Here is a 21,384-nt window from a genome sequence, read left to right on the forward strand (position 1 = left end):
TTCGGATCTCCGGGCGGGGACTACTCAGGAGGACGTCGTTATCAGGAGAAAGAAAACTGGCATTCTACGGATCGGAGCGTGGAATATCAGATCCTTTAATCGGGCAGGTAGGTTAGAAAATTTAAAAAGGGAAATGGATGGGTTAAAGTTAGATATAGTGGGAATTAGTGAAGTTCGGTGGCAGGAGGAACAAGACTTTTGGTCAGGTGATTACAGGGTTATAAATACAAAATCAAATAGGGGTAATGCAGGAGTAGGTTTAATAATGAATAAAAAAATAGGAGAGCGGGTTAGCTACTACAAACAGCATAGTGAACGCATTATTGTGGCCAAGTTAGACACAAAACCCATGCCTATTACAGTAGTACAAGTTTATATGCCAACTAGCTCTGCAGATGATGAAGAAATAGATGAAATGTATGACGAGGTAAAAGAAATTATTCAGGTAGTGAAGGGAGACGAAAATTTAATAGCCATGAGTGACTGGAATTCGTCAGTAGGAAAAGGGAGAGAAGGAAACATAGTAGGTGAATATGGATTGAGGGGAAGGAATGAAAGAGGAAGCCGCCTTGTAGAATTTTGCACAGAACATAACTTAATCATAGTTAACACTTGGTTCAAGAATCATAAAAGAAAGTTGTATACCTGGAAGAATCCTGGAGATACTAAAAGGTATCAGATAGATTATATAATGGTAAGACAGAGATTTAGGAACCAGGTTTTAAATTGTAAGACATTTCCTGGGGCAGATGTGGATTCTGACCACAATCTATTGGTTATGAACTGCAGATTGAAACTGAAGAAACTGCAAAAAGGTGGGAATTTAAGGAGATGGGACCTGGATAAACTGAAAGAACCAGAGGTTGTAGAGAGTTTCAGGGAGAGCATAAGGGAACAATTGACAGGAAAGGGGGAAAGAAATACAGTAGAAGAAGAATGGGTAGCTCTGAGGGATGAAGTAGTGAAGGCAGCAGAGGATCAAGTAGGTAAAAAGACGAGATCTAATAGAAATCCTTGGGTAACAGAAGAAATATTGAATTTAATTGATGAAAGGAGAAAATATAAAAATGCAGTAAATGAAGCAGGCAAAAAGGAATACAAACGTCTCAAAAATGATATCGACAGGAAGTGCAAAATGGCTAAGCAGGGATGGCTAGAGGACAAATGTAAGGATGTAGAGGCTTGTCTCACTAGGGGTAAGATAGATACTGCCTACAGGAAAATTAAAGAGACCTTTGGAGAGAAGAGAACCACTTGTATGAATATCAAGAGCTCAGATGGCAACCCAGTTCTAAGCAAAGAAGGGAAGGCAGAAAGGTGGAAGGAGTATATAGAGGGTTTATACAAGGGCGATGTACTTGAGGACAATATTACGGAATTGGAAGAGGATGTAGATGAAGATGAAATGGGCGATATGATACTGCGTGAAGAGTTTGACACAGCACTGAAAGACCTGAGCCGAAACAAGGCCCCGGGAGTAGACAACATTCCATTAGAACTACTGATGGCCTCGGGAGAGCCAGTCATGACAAAACTCTACCATCTGGTGAGCACGATGTACGAGACAGGTGAAATACCCTCAGACTTCAAGAAGAATATAATAATTCCAATCCCAAAGAAAGCAGGTGTTGACAGATGTGAAAATTACCGAACTGTCAGTTTAATAAGTCACAGCTGCAAAATACTAACGCGAATTCTTTACAGATGAATGGAAAAACTGATAGAAGTTGACCTCGGGAAAGATCAGTTTGGATTCCGTAGAAATGTTGGAACACGTGAGGCAATACTGACCCCACGACTTATCTTAGAAGCTAGATTAAGAAAAGGCAAACCTACGTTTCTAGCATTTGTAGACTTAGAGAAAGCTTTTGACAATGTTGACTGGAATACTCTCTTTCAAATTCTGAAGTTGGCAGGGGTAAAATACAGGGAGCGAAAGGCTATTTACAATTTGTACAGAAACCAGATGGCTGTTATAAGAGTCGAGGGGCATGAAAGGGAGGCAGTGGTTGGGAAAGGAGTGAGACAGGGTTGTAGCCTCTCCCCGATGTTATTCAATCTCTATATTGAGCAAGCAGTAAAGGAAACAAAAGATAAATTCGGAGTAGGTATTAAAATTCATGGAGAAGAAGTAAAAACTTTGAGGTTCGCCGATGACATTGTAATTCTCTCAGACAGCAAAGGACTTGGAAGAGCAGTTGAATGGAATGGACAGTGTCTTGAAAAAGAGGATATAAGATGAACATCAACAAAAGCAAAACGAGGATAATGGAATGTAGTCAAATTAAGTCGGGTGATACTGAGGGAATTAGACTAGGAAATGAGACACTTAAAGTAGTAAAGGAGTTTTGCTATTTAGGGAGTAAAATAACCGATGATGGTCGAAGTAGAGAGGATATAAAATGTAGACTGGCAATGGCAAGGAAAGCGTTTCTCAAGAAGAGAAATTTGTTAACATCGAGTATAGATTTAAGTGTCAGGAAGTCGTTTCTGAAAGTATTTGTATGGAATGTAGCCATGTATGGAAGTGAAACATGGATGATAAATAGTTTGGACAAGAAGAGAATAGAAGCTTTCGAAATGTGGTGCTACATAAGAATGCTGAAGATAAGGTGGGTAGATCACGTAACTAATGAGGAGGTATTGAATAGGTTTGGGGAGAAGAGAAGTTTGTGGCACAACTTGACTAGAAGAAGGGATCGGTTGGTAGGACATGTTTTGAGGCATCAAGGGATCACAAATTTAGCATTGGAGGGCAGCGTGGAGGTTAAAAATCGTAGAGGGAGACCAAGAGATGAATACACTAAGCAGATTCAGATGGATGTAGGTTGCAGTAGGTACTGGGAGATGAAGAAGCTTGCACATGATAGAGTAGCATGGAGAGCTGCTGGTGATTGCTGAAAATCTGTAGGGTTTGCTGCTGACGAAGTTATTAATCTGGTGCTCATTGTTATGAGGGCTGCCCAGAAAGTAATGCACTGCATTTTTTTCTTCAACAATTCTTTGTTGAACGTAATGAGAATTACACATATGAAATAATGGTGTTTTATCTACACACCCTATTTTTCTACATAATCTCCACCCCGTTCTACGGCCTTCCTCCAGCGCAAAACAAGGGCATGTATGTCCTGCCTGTGTCAATCCTTGTCCTGGTGGTGGAGCCAGTACTTCACTGTGTGAATCACCACCTCATCATCCTCAAAATGTCTTCCACAAATGGCATCCTTTAATGGCCCAAAAATAAGTGAAAGTCCAAGGGGGCTAGATAAGGGCTGTTCTCTGCAGTGAGAAATTCAATGACTGCACGTTGCTTGTAATGTACATCACCTACAGACACCATTTTGAAACTGTCCTGCAGCTATGCTATAGGATTGAAGTGATGGAAACTTTGGGTGCTCACTAAGGAGACTTCAAATAATAAGTACGTAATGTTCTGCATTTGTAGGATTGTTTTTGGTTGAGGGGGGAAAAAAATAATAATTTGGTGCATTTCTTTCTGGGAAACCCTCATACACTACTCTCAGTAAAGAAAGTTTTAATCTTAAAGACTCATATTATGCAATTTTCAAGAAATAAATGTTACTTTCAATTTGGACAGTACACCCCTTAAATCTTTTGGTGAAACTGCTGTCATTTCATTTCAAATAAAGATTACCTCCTGATTTCAGAAAAGAAACATTAACGGTGATTCACTAAATAAAACACCATCTGTAACATTTGAGGTACTGAGTGGCCAACGCGGGATAAGCGCACTTTTTGAAAAATGTGAGTTAGGCACAGAAACTATAGTTAAAGTACATAAACATGTTGTGGCCAAGGAATATAAGTGAGAGCTTGACAGGTGCTGATATCTAATGGCAGCAAGGTGATGTGTTGGGGAGGGGGATGCATGATATCCTTGGAAGCCAACAGGTGCAAAGCTTCATTTGGAAGCAAACGGGGATATGTACACCATTTAATTCCATTGGCTTCTAACAAAACAGTTGTTTCATGAAGTGTTGCAGTGATATTTCGTCAATGTTGTGGTATTCACTTTAAAAAAAGTTTATGTCTGTATAGCTCACTGAACTACAAATGAACACAGAAGGGAACACAAAGCATTTTTGTTGCTGTATTTTAGAAAAAAAAAGGTATTGGGATGAGTAATAAGAAGTTAAAATGGAAGTAATGAGTAATTTTTCCAGTAAATGTAACCTGTACTTTGATTGTAAGTGACAATGGTCTTTTTAGGTGGACATACAAATTTAATGTCATTTAATAAATACAAAAATTTGCAATTTTACTTAAGATTTTTGTTATATCCAGACATTTACAATGATAAAGCACATGTACCTGGTGATGAGGTATTGAATGAATAAAGAAGTAAACGAAGACAACTGAGTTTTGGTTGGCGGCTCCAACTGTTTTGGATGACAATAAGAACTAGTAGTCTAAAATACCAAACTAGCTATTAGGACCTAATGTAATAGTGACTGTTAATGTAACAAGAGTGACCTTAACCTATCTGGTTTGTTTTATTGTGGGTGAAGAGATAATCAATTAGACAACGTCAGTGTCAGACTATACTTATTCTTCCAAATCCAAAATAGATCACTTTTCCAGGACAAGAGACTCCAGGGAAAAGTTTTAAAGAAAACACTTGTGGAAGGAAGAAAAGCACAAGTAAATAGAAACTTTAGAAAGAGCATACTGCCAGGAAAGGAAAGTTTCATGCAGCCAAAACAGTGAAAAGTCATCTTCGTGAATGTAGATTCATGTGCACCATAAAAGTACCTCAAATGAACCAGCAAGAGATTTCTGGTGATTACCGAAAATTGGGCAATCATAATTTACAAACTTCTTTTATATATTCTTCAGTCACACTGAAAGACCCAAAGAGCATTAAAAAAGGAGACAAAGTAAAAGACAGAAAATTAAGTTCAGAGTCCAGCCTATGTAGTGCAAGAGTTTGAAAAGAATTGTTTTGCTTAACTTTCGATGAACCTAACAAGAGAATTGACAATGTTTTATTGAAAAAAAGTCAAAGACATAACCAGTGTTTCACCTAAAGAGTAGAGATTGAAGAAAGAGCCAACCAACAAGTTCCACAGGAAAGAATTGATTTACTACAAGAACACATCAACAGTTTCCCTAAGTATATGATCACTGTACCAGAGCAAGGAATCCAACCACGAAGTTTCTTTCTTCAAATCTAAATATTAGAAAACTTATAGGTATTTGCAAAATATTTTAACCTCAAGTTCAAAAACACACTGATACACATACGTCTTTTGACAGACTGGAAAACCTTATAAAAGTGTGGCAGTGAAAATGTTAATGCACTCAACATTAAAAGGAGACTCATCTGAGGAAAGCAGACAAAAGCTAATGTTGTTGATCATTTTAGAGATTAAGAGGCTACTGCAGTTATATGTTTTGATTTATATAAGACTCTCCAACTATAGTACTCAAGTGTTTTATTGCAGACAGTTGTGGACATACAATTTTTGCGTGCCCGATTTAAAAAGTTCTACTGGCACAATGTTCATGTGGCATGAAGGTTACGCGGGGCAAGGCAGCTAGGAAATTGCATACTGAGGAGGACACAATAAGAATTATAATCATTAGGTTTTCATCTTATGTTGTAGCCAAAGCCCAGATTGAGTAAGATGATAATGGTGTTTCTCCCCCCCCCCCCCCCCCCCCTTGCCCCCCGTCATTTGTTTATGGAATGTAATCAGAATTTTGCTGTCACTGAAAATGCAAAGAAACACGTCAAAAATAGGTGTTTGTCCCAGAACACTGGCAAAGAGCTGTCCCTCTTTAGACAAGTATCTTGTATCAAAGGTACCAGGAATAGAAAACTACTTTTTAAAGACTTTCTGTGGGCCCTTGGCTTTTGAATTCTACCAAATTAGCAGAATAAAGTGATTATGGACTGCATCCCACCATTCACAATAAATTTTACAATAACCTTAAATATTTAGCAGACACATGAAAAAAGGAAAAGAAGAGAAAGAAAAGCATGACAATGGTAATGAAGAAGAAAAGCTAGACTGTGAGGAAGCAGATCAAATTTATTTTCACTAATTTCCAGAATTCTGGAAGGCACGACAGCAGCAAGTTATTCTGGTTAACCAAATTATGCAATAAAATTGCAGTGAACCATTGAAGTTGCTTATTAATTTACTTTGTTACTTTATGATTAGTTTTGAGCCTAAGTTCATTAACAAATCATCTAGTAAGCTATGCAGTAACATACATTATGACAGCCACATGAATTTTTATTGTAGTTACACATATCTTTAGTATAACTACAACGAAAATTCATGTGGTTGTCATAATGTATGTTACTGCATAGCTTACTAGATGATTTGTTAATGAACTTAGGCTCGAAACCAGTCATCAAGTAATGAAGGAAATTAATATTGCAACTTTGAGGGTTGTCTGAAATTTAATGCATAATTTGGTCAAATTTATTTTACGGACTGTGATCATGAATAAAATACTTTCTGATAAGTAGCAAAATAAACATTTTTGTTTATGATATACTAAAATTTTAGGTATTTTTTTTACAATATATTGCTGTGACAATGCCTTTCCGTTCTTGTATTATTATTTTAACAATACAGTAAGAATTTTCTAAAACACATTTATGAGCTGAATATTTCCTTTTTCAATTCAACTCTTTGCTTAGAGGCCAATGGAGGTAAGTGCAACACCTTATCAAAAATGTTGCAAAAATAACAATATCATTGGTTGAATACTGTTACATTTTTGCAAAGAGCTGAACCACCTTAGTGATAAAAGAAACAAAGTTGTAGAACGAAGCATTTATCCAGTACCGATTATAACCTGTAAACTTTGACTTTAATTTTTTCAGAATTTAAAAAGTGTCTCATCTCTTAACCTTTTGAGACCTCAATTGCTGTCAACATATAGATAAACTAATTAACAAGCTCAGCTCAACATGCGTTGCATTCTCCCACTGTGATGACTAAGATAAAATGCTAACTATTCCATACTTTCAAAACGTTTTATCTTATGGAATTATCTTCCAGAGAAATGAAACTAAGCTACATTCAGCAATAGATGGAAGTATGAATACTAAGCAAAACAGACTACTGTACATCTTGCAGAGACCTATGAATGTTACTGTCATTCATACCCACACTTCGCAGAATATTTACTCCTTATTGGTATTTACTGCTTTCCATTTCGATTTTATGTCCTCCTCTATGGTTTAGTGTGGCACAGTATACTGCTCCAACTGTTTTTCAACATGCTCCCATCTGACAAAGCAAGACACTGAAAGTTTCTATAAATTAAAAAAAGTATCTTACTGCTCTTTCCTTCTGTAAATTATATGATTACATATATTCAAGAACTGAAGATTCCTGTTGGCTGCATTGTAAGTAGCAATGTTGTTATTTCTGTGATACACAAAGATAACAATGATTCTAAGATAAAGATCAATGTTGCATATTAAACTAGTGACATGAGATAAACTGTATCTGTTTTGTTTTCACCGAAGTACAACTTCCCTGCTGGTTTTCTTACATAGTACTTAGCTTTGCAACGTACAAATACTTCACAAGAGCTTAATTACTAGTTTCTAACAGCCGCTTCACTTTGTTAATTTATGTCCTCAGTTGTTCCTCATACCTGAAGGCGTGTTCTCTACATATTGAAAAGAATGCATGGATTTCCTATACCCTGCCAGCATTGATCACTATACACAGTTGGTGAAGCTGTGCATCATTCAGTAAGAATAATTTTATCAGTTTGTAAAAGTACTAAATAAGAACATTTTATGAAGTAGTTGTACACTTTTGATTACCTCAAGGGCTTGCATCTTTTGAAGTAATGATTTCCCTTCTGGTTTATGCCGGCTGTAAAATTCACCAAACCTTTCCTTGGCTACTAACTGCAGACCATATTTTTCGGCAAGCCTAGTCAAAATATGCAAAATATCAGAAACAAATATATCACTGTGATACCTAAATTAAAAAGTAACACAGATAACAGAAAAACAGAGGTAATTTTAGTCCCCATCTTGACATAACTATTAAAAATTCATAGCTGTACTGTTTTTACAAGAAAAGGTACAGGGAAAAATCAACAGAACATGAAAAAACCAACCAGCATCACTTTTGCAGGACCTTGTGAAACAGTCATTGCATACTTTACTTCACATACACATGGCTAAATTGTTATTTATGGGCATTAACAACATTCAGGGATCAAGATGGAAAATTAAAATGTCTGTATGTTTCTATTTGGCTGTAACAGTGTTTCTACTGGTCTCACACACATGCTTTGAAGTGTACTACTCCTAAAAGTTCCTCAGGAATCAAAACTGAATGTCTATATTTAACACTTTTTTTCACATTTAATCGAACTTGAAATGCACAATAAACTGTAATTGTAAATCAAATTAAGAAAAAATCCAGATATATTTCTATACACGTAGTCATTACTTACTTTCAGGAGGTGAAATTGCAGTACTGCTGACAGACACTCTAAAAGTAGACAACTATCCATTTTTTTTAAGCTGTTAGTTCTTTTCTCAGGTACGAAAGATGCATGGGTTGTCTCTCCCCCATCCCCACAACAGGCGGATCCCTCCTTTCCACTTTTCTCACCCTATCCTCGCTGAGAAAGCAGATGATATTTTGAATAGCAGTCCAAATGCCATACGACAATTCTTGTATAATGTAAATACGTTTGGATTAGAGACCACTCACCAAAAAGCAGAAGCACACACTTACGCCCCTAAATGGTATCGGCTGTCCAGCCTGCACCATGTAGGGACAATAATGTGCGCACGCACGCACGTGTGTGTGTGTGTGTGTGTGTGTGTTTTACTCTAGCTCATCAAAGGATAAATCTTGAGTGCTAACAAGTTTTCTTTCTTTTGTGTATGCCTATTGACAATGCAACACTTCTGCTTTTTGGTGAATGGAAGGTAGTACAGGTGTTTTGTACTTCTGCTGTGTCGATTGGCAAAGCAAAAACAGCTACACGAGAAATGGACAGCTGGAGAAGCAGGCATGATTAGAAACCATTACAGGTGTATGAACAACAGAAATACTGCCTAAGTAAAAAAGATCTTGCAACTCTGAAAAGTTTCTGATTGATTATATGATAAGACAGGAATTTCAGAACCAAATTTTAAACTGCTGAATATTTCCATAGGCAGATGTGGATTCTGACCATTATTTACTGGTTATGAAATGCAAATTAAAATGGAAGACATCACAGAAAGCTGTAAATTGAGGAGATGGGACCTGAATAAACTGAAAGGACCAGAGACTGTCGGCAACTTCAAAGGGACCATTAGGCAACAACTGATTGAAATAGGGACACGGAATACAACAGAGGACAAATACGTACCTTTGGGGGATAAAATAGTGAAGACCACAATGGCTCAAACAAGCAAAAAGACTAAGACAAGCATAAATCATTGGATAACACGAGATACTGGATTTAATTAATGAAAATATAAAAAATGCAGCAAATGTGTTTGGTGGTTGTAATTAAACTGATGGTGTTCGGAGTGCTACAGTACGGACTGTATATGTTGCACGACACTGGAACATTTTACGTATGGTCATTAATTGGTGCGCTCACAAGAGTATGCTGAAAAAATAATAGCTCCACTTTCTGCCATCAGGTGAAAATATGGCACATTAAGCAGTTGGTATTTGAAATGTTTCATGTTCTGACACCAGTATGCTTTTTGTTGCTTCGTAACAGATGTTTATTTCTTTTGTGAAGTGACTGTTGGTGTAAAGGTTTAAGAAAGTTTAAGTTTTCTACTGAAGTTCTGTTAAAAGAATGCCAGCAATAACAGCACCTCATTGCAGGAATAGCTGGCAGCAACAACTGCAAAGATGTGCTACATCAATAAAAAGGCTAAAGAATATGATAAAGAAATTTGAAGAAACAGGTGAATTAGGTAATGAAGCAGGGGTAGGGAGGCAGCCCACTCCCATGACAGTTTCTGATCAATTTGCTGTAGCTATAGTGGACCGTGCAGCACATGTCTTCAATTCTGTAGCCAGCGCTCAAGCAGTGGCACAGGAATTCTCTCTCCCCTGGTTAATAGTTAAAAAGATTTTGCAGTGCATTTTACAATAGTATCCCTACAAGATTCAGAACATGCGTCAAGTGAAGCCTCAAGATGGCTACAATGCCATGGGTTTGCTCTTCAGTTATTTGTTCACATGGAAATGGATGACATGCCGCTGGGGAACCTTCTTTGGATGGATGAGGCACTTCTTACTATGCATCGCTCTATAGATGCCGGAACTGTCACATATGAGATTCTACTCCACCAAATATTGTGCATGCACATCCACTGCACTCGGCTTATGTGACTGTGTGGTGTGGATTCACAAGCTCCTTCACAGTCTGTTTTTCTTCGAGGAGATGGCATCTTGCAGGTCTGTTAAGTGTACAGTTACACCTGCACGTCATAAGCACATCTTTGTGTAGCACGTGATTCATGCTTTGCAGGAATGTTACTGTGTTCACACCACTAGTTTCAAGCAAGATGGGATGACACCCCATTTTGCTTGTTTTGAGAAACTTGCGTTAACAACCGCATCATCTCTACGTAATTTCAAGACGGGTGCCTTTCAGATCCCAGTATATAAATCCAAGTGACTTCTGGTTGTACCAATATCTAAAAAGCTGTGTCTATCAGGAATGTCTCTAGACTTTTCCTAACCTCACAGATAGCATGTGATGACATAGAGTTCTGATTACACTGGACATGCTGTGAGCAACTGTCGTTGATACCGTGTTACAGATGCAAAATGTTGCTGAGTCAGGAGACCATACTGAACATGTTTTAACTTGTGACCATATCCTAATAAACATGCCAGAACCATCATTATCGTGTGTTTGATCGTTCCTAGCCTTTTCTTGCATCCACAGCAAATTCTGACTGCTTACAGTGCCTTACTTTCACCTGGTATCAGGAAATGCATGTGCACCAATTAATGAACATACCTACTATGTTTCAGCAACCTGTCTTGAATACAGACCACACTGCAGCATTATCAACACTGTCAGTTTAATTATAACCACGTGATAGCACGCAAAGCCAATAGCCCTGCCACATTGGTAACGCTGGTTTCCTTCATACCACCCAGTCTGCCGAGTGCAGTTGGCAAGCAGAGTACACTTAGCCCTTGTGAGGCAAATTGAGGAGGTACTTGATGGTTAGTTGGTGGTTGTTTTGAATTTGAGAGGGAGGAGGGGAGGGGAGGGGGACAAACAGCGAGGTTATCGCTGCCATGATCTAATCAAGGGAGGAACAACACAGACAGCACAGCCCTGTCAAGGAAAAACGGATACAAAAAAAAAAAAAAAAAAAGGAATGACAGGGCAGCAGGAAGAAGAAAGAACAGGAGGGGGGTGGGTGGAAACGGTGAGAGCAGGGGTACCCTAGAAACGACATACATGATGTGGCGCCGCCGCCACCACCACCACCACCACATCCTGACACCAACAATATACCATTACCATGATAAAAGATGACAACACCAGGAAAAGAAAGGGGGAAACAAAACAGCACAACAGATCACACAAAATGTTGGGAAACGTCGAGGAGAATCTGGCTGGTGTGGAGGTAAGGTCAAGGCCTCCATAACCAATGCTTACACTGAGGGACTCAAATACCAGAGGAAAATTCAAGGACCTACACCTGAGAGGACAAAGCGCTTTCATGAAGAAAACCAAGGACAGACGTAACCATGCTGTCCGATAACAGCTGAGACAAGGAAGGTGGAAGGGGACATTTAGTATGAAGGACCACAAGGTGGGGGCAGTCCAGCAAAATAAGGATCACTGATCACTGTGAGGGGAGCCCAGCAACTATGAAGGAGGGGTGGGGGCCCTCACTGCGGAGTAAAAAAAACTGTAGGTCAACCTAGTACGGCCAATACGAAGACAGCCGAGGATGGAAGATTCCTGCAGAGAGAGGCAGAGGGAAGAACGCCATGTAGTGGAAGTCTCCTTGACTGTGCAAAATTTATAAGACAGGGGAGTAGGCTCTCTACAGCTGGCATGCAATTGAGTAAAAAGGGATTTGATGTAAAGTCATAACTCCACCCCTGGAGGGGTCTGAACCCCAACCAGACTATCTGTAAATTCATTACCTGGTATACCTACATGGTCAGGACCCCAAACGAAATCGACCAAACAAGCAGTAGCACCACCAAGATCAGCAAGAAAGTCATGAATGGCAGAGATCCAGGCATGGCAGGGAAAAACTTCGAGCGATACCTGAATGCCACTCATTGAGTCCATAGATAACAAAACTTGGGTGAAAGAGAACTGTTTAATGAAGCAGAGATGCTGACACATGACAATTAATTCTGCAGTAAACACCCCACATGTGACACACCAAGATATGGTATTTAATGCCAACAGAAGACGTGAAGGCATGTCCCACATGATTGGCAGATTTAGAGCCATCTGTGTCAAAAACAATGGCATCCTGAAACTCCCATAAGAGCATTTGGAACACACAATACAATACCATTGGAGCGACAAAGCTTTCGGACCCTGTGGAAGAGATCCATCTGAATCTGGGGCTGACGAACTAACCAAGGGGAGGGTGGTCAGGAAAGAACATGGGGAAGAAGACAAGGAGGGGAGATGAAAGTCATGGCAGAGAGAAGCAAGGCAAGGCAAAGCAAAACAAAACCGGTAGACCCAACCGAGGGTGGGCAGTGGGCGGGAGATGGCTCAAAGTTGCATAAAGAAGAGAATAGGAGCAGTGAACAGGGGAAGAGAGGATGGTAATGGCATAGGAAACCACGAGCTGGGACCACCAAATTGAAACTAGTGATATGGTTGAACACCTGGATGAGATATTGTCATTGTGAAGGACTGAGGTGTTGAACCAATTGGTTATGGATGTAATCACGGCCAGGAGCTGAACTGTGGGAAGAAGAAAGAGCCAGAAGCAACTTCTATTCAGTAACAGGTTCATTGGAGGATACCGCCTGACAAGGGGTAAAACATAAGCAGGAAGCTTCAGCTCACTGTTTCCAGACATCAGGCAGCTGGACATGAGGCTGAAGCTGTTGCCGTCGCAAAATGGGTTGCGAGGTGTTCTGCAAGAACTGATGGATCTGTACAAGGGCAACCTGAAAAGGCAAGTCCTGGAGTGTAGCCCACACCCATGACAATGTGGACACAAGAACCTTAGAGGACACAAAGCATTTCCAACACATCCGTTTGCTCTGTGCTTTGGCACCAAGACGTTTAAAGGTAACAAGACCAGCAGCGGGTAGGTGCCACTTAAAATGTTGCAAGGCACGAAGACAATCGCAGATAACAGCGACTGGCCGTGCTCCAGCATGGAAATGGCTGACAGTGAGTGGGGCCTGTCAAGCAGGGAACAGCAACGCCAGCAGTGTGAATTATTTTATCAGACAGATCGCAAATGACTGGAATACAACTTGACAAAGATGGTGGAAAAAAAAACCTGGGAGGTATATAGAGGCCAATCAGGATGATGGGAAGCCCAGCGAGATAACCTTGTCATCAGTAGGCGGGAAGGGAATGAGGTCATCAGAGGCAAAAGCAGAAGTCACTGACACAGGATGAAGTCAGTCAAATTTCTGACGAGCCCCAGTGTGAGACAAACAATTCAGGGCCTTATACTCTTGTATCTTATTTTCTTTCTTACAAGCAGGGCAATCTGGTGAGCGCGCAGAGTGATGGTAGTGACAATTAACAATCACAGATGGTGGAACACAGGGGCTCCCCTCATGGAGAGGGTGTCCACAGTCACCACAGAGGGTCTGCCATACAGTGGAAAGATGTACCCAAAACATAAGTTCTGGAAGCACCTCATGGATGGTGGAATGTACGGCTTCATGTCACACTGATAACAAATAACCTTGACCATCTCTGGGAGGGTATCTGCCTCAAATGCCAGAATAAAGGCGTCAGTATCAGTGTGATTGGCACACGTCAAACAAAATGTATGCCCCATCATTCCAGATTGGCCCAGAGACTTCCTCATCAGTTTGAAGGATGAGGTCTCTATGAAAAATGACTACCAGGACCATAATCTGAGACTGGTGAGATGCAACAGATACTGGGACAGTGTCAAGATGATCACATACACAAAGATCTGCAGACTGGGCGACATAAGTAGTTTTGTAATAAGTAGGGAACCTGACCACAACTCACTGAGAAATTCCACTTCGCTAAACTTATGTTTGATATATTCCACAGAAAATAATGGCTTTGTGACAGTCAATGTGTCCCGGTCCGTCCTAGTACAGACAAGGTAGCACAGAAAGTGTTTCACCACAAGCCAGTGAGCCTAACCTTCCTCCCAGTATGTAGCAGAGAAGGGAAGGATGCAGGGTCATAAGAAGTAGCATTCAGTGATCTGTTACCACTCAGAGACAGCCATAGAATAACAGCCAGAATTTTGGACCTTGATAGGTTTTATAGCCCCCCCCCCCCCCCCCAATGAACCACAGACCTTGCTGTCAGTGGGGAGGCTTGAGTGCTTCAGCAATACAGATAACCGTAACGTAGGTGCAACCACAACGGAGGGGTATCTGTTGAGAGGCCACACAAACATGTGGTTCCTGAAGAGCGGCAGCAGCCGTTTCAGTAGTTGCAGGGGGCAACAGTCTGGATGATTGACTGATCTGGCCCTGTAACACTAACCAACACGGCCTTGCTGTGCTGATACTGCGAACGGCTGAAAGCAAGGGGAAACTACACCCGTAATTTTTCCTGAGGGCATGGAGCTTTACTGTATGGTTAAATGATGATGGTGTCCTCTTGGGTAAAATATTCCGGAGGTAAAATAGTCCCCCATTCGGATCTCCGGGCGGGGACTACTCAAGAGGACGTTGTTATCAGGAGAAGGAAAGCTGGCGTTCTACAGATCTGAGCGTGGAATGTCAGATCCCTTAATCGGGCAGGTAGGTTAGAAAATTAAAAAGTGAAATGGATAGGTTCAAGTTAGATATAGTGGGAATTAGTGAAGTTTGGTGGCAGGAGGAACAAGACTTATGGTCAGGTGAATAAAGGGTTATAAATACAAAATCAAATAGGGGTAATACAGGAGTAGGTTTAATAATGAATAAAAAAAATTGGAAGCGGGTAAGCTACTACAAACTGCATAGTGAACGCATTATTGTGGCCAAGATAGACACGAGCCCACCCCTACTATAGTAGTACAAGTTTATATGCCAACTAGCTCTGCAGATGACGAAGAAATTGAAGAAATCTATGATGAGATAAAATATATTATTTAGATAGTGAAGGGAGGCGAAAATTCAATAGTCATGGGTGACTGGAATTCGATAGTAGGAAAAGGAAGAGAAGGAAATGTAGCAGGTGAATTTGGATTACGGGTAAGAAATGAAAGAGGAAGCCGCCTGGTAGAATTTTGCACAGAGCATAACTTAATCATAGCTGACACTCAGTTCACGAATCATAAAAGAAGGTTGTATACATGGAAGAACCATGGAGATACTAAAAGGTATCAGATAGATTATATAATGGTAAGACAGAGATTTAGGAACCAGGTTTTAAATTGTAAGACATTTCCTGGGGCAAATGTGGATTCTGACCACAATCTATTGGTTATGAACTGCAGATTGAAACTGAAGAAACTGCAAAAAGGTGGGAATTTAAGGAGATGGGACCTGGATAAACAAAGAACCAGAGGTTGTAGAGAGTTTCAGGGAGAGCATAAGGGAACAATTGACAGGAATTGGGGAAAGAAATACAGTAGAAGAAGAATGGGTAGCTCTGAGGGATGAAGTAGTGAAGGCAGCAGAGGATCAAGTAGGTAAAAAGACGAGGTCTAATAGAAATCCTTGGGTAACAGAAGAAATATTAAATTTAATTGATGAAAGGAGAAAATATAAAAATGCAGTAAATGAAGCAGGCAAAAACGAATACAAACATCTCAAAAATGAGATCGACAGGAAGTACAAAATGGATAAGCAGGGATGGCTAGACGACAAATGTAAGGATGTAGAGGCCTATCTCATTAGGGGTAAGAAAAGAGAACCACTTGTATGAATATCAAGAGCTCAGATGGAAACCCAGTTCTAAGCAAAGAAGGGAAAGCAGAAAGGTGGAAGGAGTATATAGAGGGTCTATACAGGGGCGATGTACTTGAGGACAGTATTATGGAAATGGATGAGGAGTTAGATGAAGATGAAATGGGAGATATGATATTGCGTGAAGAGTTTGACAGAGCACTGAAAGACCTAAGTCGAAACAAGGCCCCGAGAGTAGACAACATTCCATTAGAACTACTGACAGCCTTGGGAGAGCCAGTCCTGACAAAACTCTAGCATCTGGTGAGCAAAATGTACCAAACAGGCAAAATACCCTCAGACTTCAAGAAGAATATAATAATTCCAATACCAAAGAAAGCGGGTGTTGACATATGTGAAAATTACCGAACTATCAGTTTAATAAATCACGGCTGCAAAATACTAACGTGAATTCTTTACAGATGAATGGAAAAACTGATAGAAGTTGACCTCGGGAAAGATCAGTTTGGATTCCGTAGAAATGTTGGAACACATGAGCCAATACAGACCCTACGATTTATCTTAGAAGCTGGATTAAGAAAAGGCAAACCTACATTTCTAGCATTTGTAGACTTAGAGAAAGCTTTTGACAATGTTGACTCGAATATTCTCTTTCAAATTCTCAAGGTGGCAGTGGTAAAATACAGGGAGCAAAAGGCTATTTACAATTTGCACATAAACCATATGGCAGTTATAAAGAGTTTAGGGACATGAAAGGGAAGCAGTGGTTGGGAATGGTGTGAGACAGGGTTGTAGCCTCTCCCCGATGTTATTCAATCTGTATATTGAGCAAACAGTAAAGGAAACAAAAGAAAAATTCGAAGTAGGAATTAAAATCCATGGAGAAGAAATAAAAACTTTGAGGTTCGCCGGTGACATTGTAATTCTGTCTGAGACAGCAAAGGACTTGGAAGAGCAGTTGAATGGAATGGACAGTGTCTTGAAAGGAGGGTATAAGATGAACATCAACAACAGCAAAACGAGGATAATGGAATGTAGTCGAGTTAACTCGCGTGATGCTGAGGGAATTAGATTAGGAAATGAGACACGTAAAGTAGTAAAGGAGTTTTGCTATTTGGGGAGCAAAAGAACTGATGATGGTCAAAGTAGACAGAACATAAAATGTAGACCGGCAATGGCAAGGAAAGCGTTTCTGAAGAAGAGAAATTTGTTAACATCGAGTATAGATTTGTATCAGGAAGTTATTTCTGAAAGTATTTGTATGGAGCGTAGCCATGTATGGAAGTGAAACCTGGACGATAAATAGTTTAGACAAGAAGAGAATACAAGCTTTTGAAATGTGGTGCTACAGAAGAATGCTGACGATTAGATGGGTAGATCACATAACTAATTAGGAGGTATTAAATAGAATTGGGGAGTAGAGGAGTTTGTGGCACAACTTGACTAGAAGATGGGATCGGTTGGTAGGACATGTTCTGAGGCATCAAGGGATCACCAATTTAGAACTGGAGGGCAGCGTGGAGGGTAAAAATCGTAGAGGGAGCCCAAGAGATGAATACACTAAGCACATTCAGAAGGATGTAGGCTGCAGTTCGTAATGGGAGATGAAGCGGCTTGCACAGGATAGAGTAGCATGGAGAGCTGCATCAAACCAGTCTCAGGACTGAGGACCACAACAACAACAACAACAACAACAAAAACAGGTTTTATGGGCAAAGCATCCACCCCGACACCACCCATAATGACCAGGGGCTCTCCCCGTGGGCGACTTCCAGGCACAACAATGGTCAACCGGCACTGGCACGGTGCATTGGCGGGAGTTCCGAAGCTCTGGAATGACAAGCAACCGCTACTATACTTGAGGAGGCAACAGCTCAAGCATCAGAAATGGGATACTCATGTGAATGGGTACGTAACAACCCCATGACAAGGACTGGCTACATGTGCTGGTGTGAAGGGGGCTATGGTGGGGGAAAGCAGAGGGGAAGGAAGGGGGGCGAGGAATCCATTCTGTAGAAACTAGGGAGTTCTGCCCCAAGTGTCTCACACTACAGACAGAAAATTTAGTAGAAGTGGATGTCAAACCCAAAGAGGAACAAAACCTCAAGGAATACAGGAAATCAGGTGGACAGCTAGGTCGACACAAATAAGAACACCAAGAGAGGGGAAGGAGGAGGCAACGGGGAAGGAGAGAGGATGGGGAGATGGGCACGGGGTAGGAAATGCAGCCCGTGAAAGAAGAATGGGTTGCAACAGCTCTGGCCTCATGGCCACCTCACACAAACTCACGAAATAACCATGAGCCCCCCCCGGGGGGGAGGAGAGAGAAGTAGTAGACAAAACTGAATACATGATGCATCTAAAAAATTATATTGGTAGAAAGTGCAAAATGGCTAAATAGGGATGTCTATACCATCAATGCAAGGCTGTAGAAGCAACCACGGCTAGAAAACAGACAGGTGTCACCTATAGGAAAAGTAGAGAGACCTTTGGAGAAAAGAAAATCAATTGAACGATTATTTCAAGAGCTCGGATGACAAGCCAGCACTAACAAATCAAGGGAAAGCAGAGAGGTGGGAGTAATATATAGAAGGGCTATACAAGAGAAATGAACTTCAGGACAATATTATCGAAAAGGAAGAGGCAGCAGACAACAAGATGGAAGTTGTGATAGTACAAAAAAAAATTTACAAATCACTGAAAGATCTAAACTGAAATTAGGCACCTGGAATACACAACATACCCTTGGAATTATTGAGATTCTCGGGAGAGCTAGTTATAATGAAACTATTATAGATAAGTAGCCCAATCACATTACTGTGATCACTGCCTACGTTTGACATCAATGTGCAATAACGCCTCAAAAACAGCAAGTGACAGCACTAACAACCATAGGGGTGTATAGGGCAAATGGGTGAGTGGGGTGCAGAAAACAGTGGAGTTGTCATCGTAATGTGCAGAACGATTTGTCTCGCATACAAAAGCGCATAATTACTGGCTTTAGTGCCAAGGATGAAAGCATTTCTGAAACGGCTAAGTTTGTAAATTGTTTGTGTGCCTCCGTGATTAAAGTATACCGAGAGTTGGAAAATGGTAGAATCCAAAACAGCTGTTGATGCAACTTATGGTGCACCACAGACCATAGATGAAAGAGGTGAACAACTGCTATGGAGATGTATACAGGCAAATATAATTGCAACTATCAAATAACTGACCAGTCAGGTGACCCAAGGGACTACCAACTGTGTCTCCTCGACAACTGTTCAGCGAACGTTGCTGCGTATTGGTCTCCACAGAAGGCACCTGGTTCATCCAACCCTGCTGACTGCTGTTCATTGATGACGAAGGCTGGAATCTGCATGCCAATACCACAACTGCACATCCAATGAGTGGCGTCAGGTGACCTTTCCAGATTAATCACATTTTATGCTCCATCCAATAGATGGCTGGTAGTGTGTAAGGCCCTGCAACACAATCTTAGGAATGGTCCACGGCAGAGAAAGGAGGGTTATAGCCTGGGGAATGTTTTCATGGAATTCCCTGGGTGATATCGTCATCTGTAAGGCACAATGGATCGACTCGCGTATGCATCTATCCTTGGGGACTACGTCTACCCTTACATGAAGTTTATGTTTTCCTCAGCGAAACGGCATCTACAAGCAGGACAATGCAACATGTCACACAGCTCACAGTGTACTTGCAATGTTTGAAGAGCAACAGGATGAGTTTCCTCCTATGGCCACCAAACGCCCAGATTTAAAACCAATTGAGAATCTATATGACTACCTCCATCAGACTGTTCATGCCTCAACCAAGAAACTTAGCACGGTTGGCATGGTTCTACATCCCTTGGTTACCTTCCAGAACGTCACTGACACTCTTCCTGCATGTTCGTGCTGCAAAAGGTGGTTATTCAGGCTTCTGAAAGGTGCTCACATTAATGTGACTGGACTGTCATCAATTATTTACGGAAAAATGGAGAAACTAGCAGAAGGCCAAGCTCAGGGTAATCATTTTGGGTCCAGGAGGAATGGAGGAACAAGCAAGGCAATACTGACCCTCTGAATTATCCCAGAAGATGGGCTGAAAAAGGGCAAGCCTATATTTCTGACATTTGTAGGAGGCTTTTGAGAATGCTGATGAATGCACTGTTTGAAATTCTGAAGGTAGCAGGGACAAAATACAGAGTGCAAAATGTTATCTACAACTTGCACAATTAAGCAAGCATTAAAAGGAACCATGAAGAAAATAGGGAAGGTAATTTAAGTTCAGGGAAAAGAAATAAAAATGTTAGCGTCTGACAATGACATAATTCTCTCACAGATGCAAAGAACTAGGAAAAGCAGTTGAATGGAATGGACAGTGTCTTGAAAATAAATAATAAGATGAATATCAACAAAAACAAAATAAGCATAATGGAATGTAGTCAGATTAAATCTGGTGATGTTGAAGGAACATAGATTAGTAAATAAGACACTAGAAGTAGTAGATGAGATTTGTTTTTTGGGCAGCAAGTGACAATGATCGAAATAAACAGGAATAAAATGCACACTTGCAACATCTAAGTAGGTGTTTCTGGGGGTGGGGTGGGGGTGGGGAGGGGGGGGAGAGAGAGAGAGAGAGAGAGAGAGAGAGAGAGAGAGAGAGAGAGAGAGAATTGTAAACACTGAATAATTCTTCTGGAAAAAATCTGTGGATGCTAAACATAAATTTAAGTGTAAGGATGTCTTCTCTGAAAGTATTGGATACAGAACTGAACGGTGGCAATAAGCAGTTAAGAAAAGAAGAGAATGTAAGCTTTTGAAATGTATTTCTAAGAAGAATGTTGTAGATTAGATTGGCTGAGCAGATAACTAATAAAAAGGTACAGAATCAAAATGGGGAGGAAAGAGGTTTATTTCACAACTTGACTAAAAGACGGTTGATTGGTTGGTTGATTTGGTGGGCGGGGTTCAAACAGGAGGTCATCGGTCACATCAGATTAGGGAACAACAGCGAAGGAAGTCGGCCAAGCCCTTTCAAAGGAACCATCCTGGCACATGCCTGAAACGATTTAGGAAAATCACAAAAAACCTAAACCAGGATGGCTGGAAGTGCGTTTGAACTGCCATCATCCCGAATGTGAGTGCAGTGCACTAATCATTGCGCCACTTCACTCAGTTGATTTGTTGGTTGACTGAAGGGGATGGCGGAGTGGGGGGACAAAACAGCGAGGTCACCAGTCCCATGGTCTAAAGTAGCAGAAACTAAAGGAGGAACAACACGAACAGCACAATCCAGCCAAGGCAAACAGAAAATGGGCAAATAAAGATGCAGAAGGAATGTCGAGGCGGGAGGAAGT

At 40.7% G+C, this 21,384-nt stretch overlaps 1 protein-coding gene across 1 annotated transcript in view; it reads right to left on the minus strand.

The window, feature by feature from the left end:
* Positions 1–21,384, minus strand: part of LOC126484072 (mRNA cap guanine-N7 methyltransferase) — a 125,535-nt gene that overhangs the window by 67,694 nt on the left and 36,457 nt on the right. The window contains exon 6 of the mRNA XM_050107441.1: positions 7,820–7,931. Coding sequence (XP_049963398.1) covers positions 7,820–7,931 — 112 coding nt within the window. The remainder of the gene's footprint in view (positions 1–7,819; positions 7,932–21,384) is intronic.

This window comes from Schistocerca serialis, chromosome 6 (genome assembly GCF_023864345.2).
Source record: "Schistocerca serialis cubense isolate TAMUIC-IGC-003099 chromosome 6, iqSchSeri2.2, whole genome shotgun sequence".
Taxonomy (NCBI): Eukaryota; Metazoa; Arthropoda; class Insecta; order Orthoptera; family Acrididae; genus Schistocerca; species Schistocerca serialis.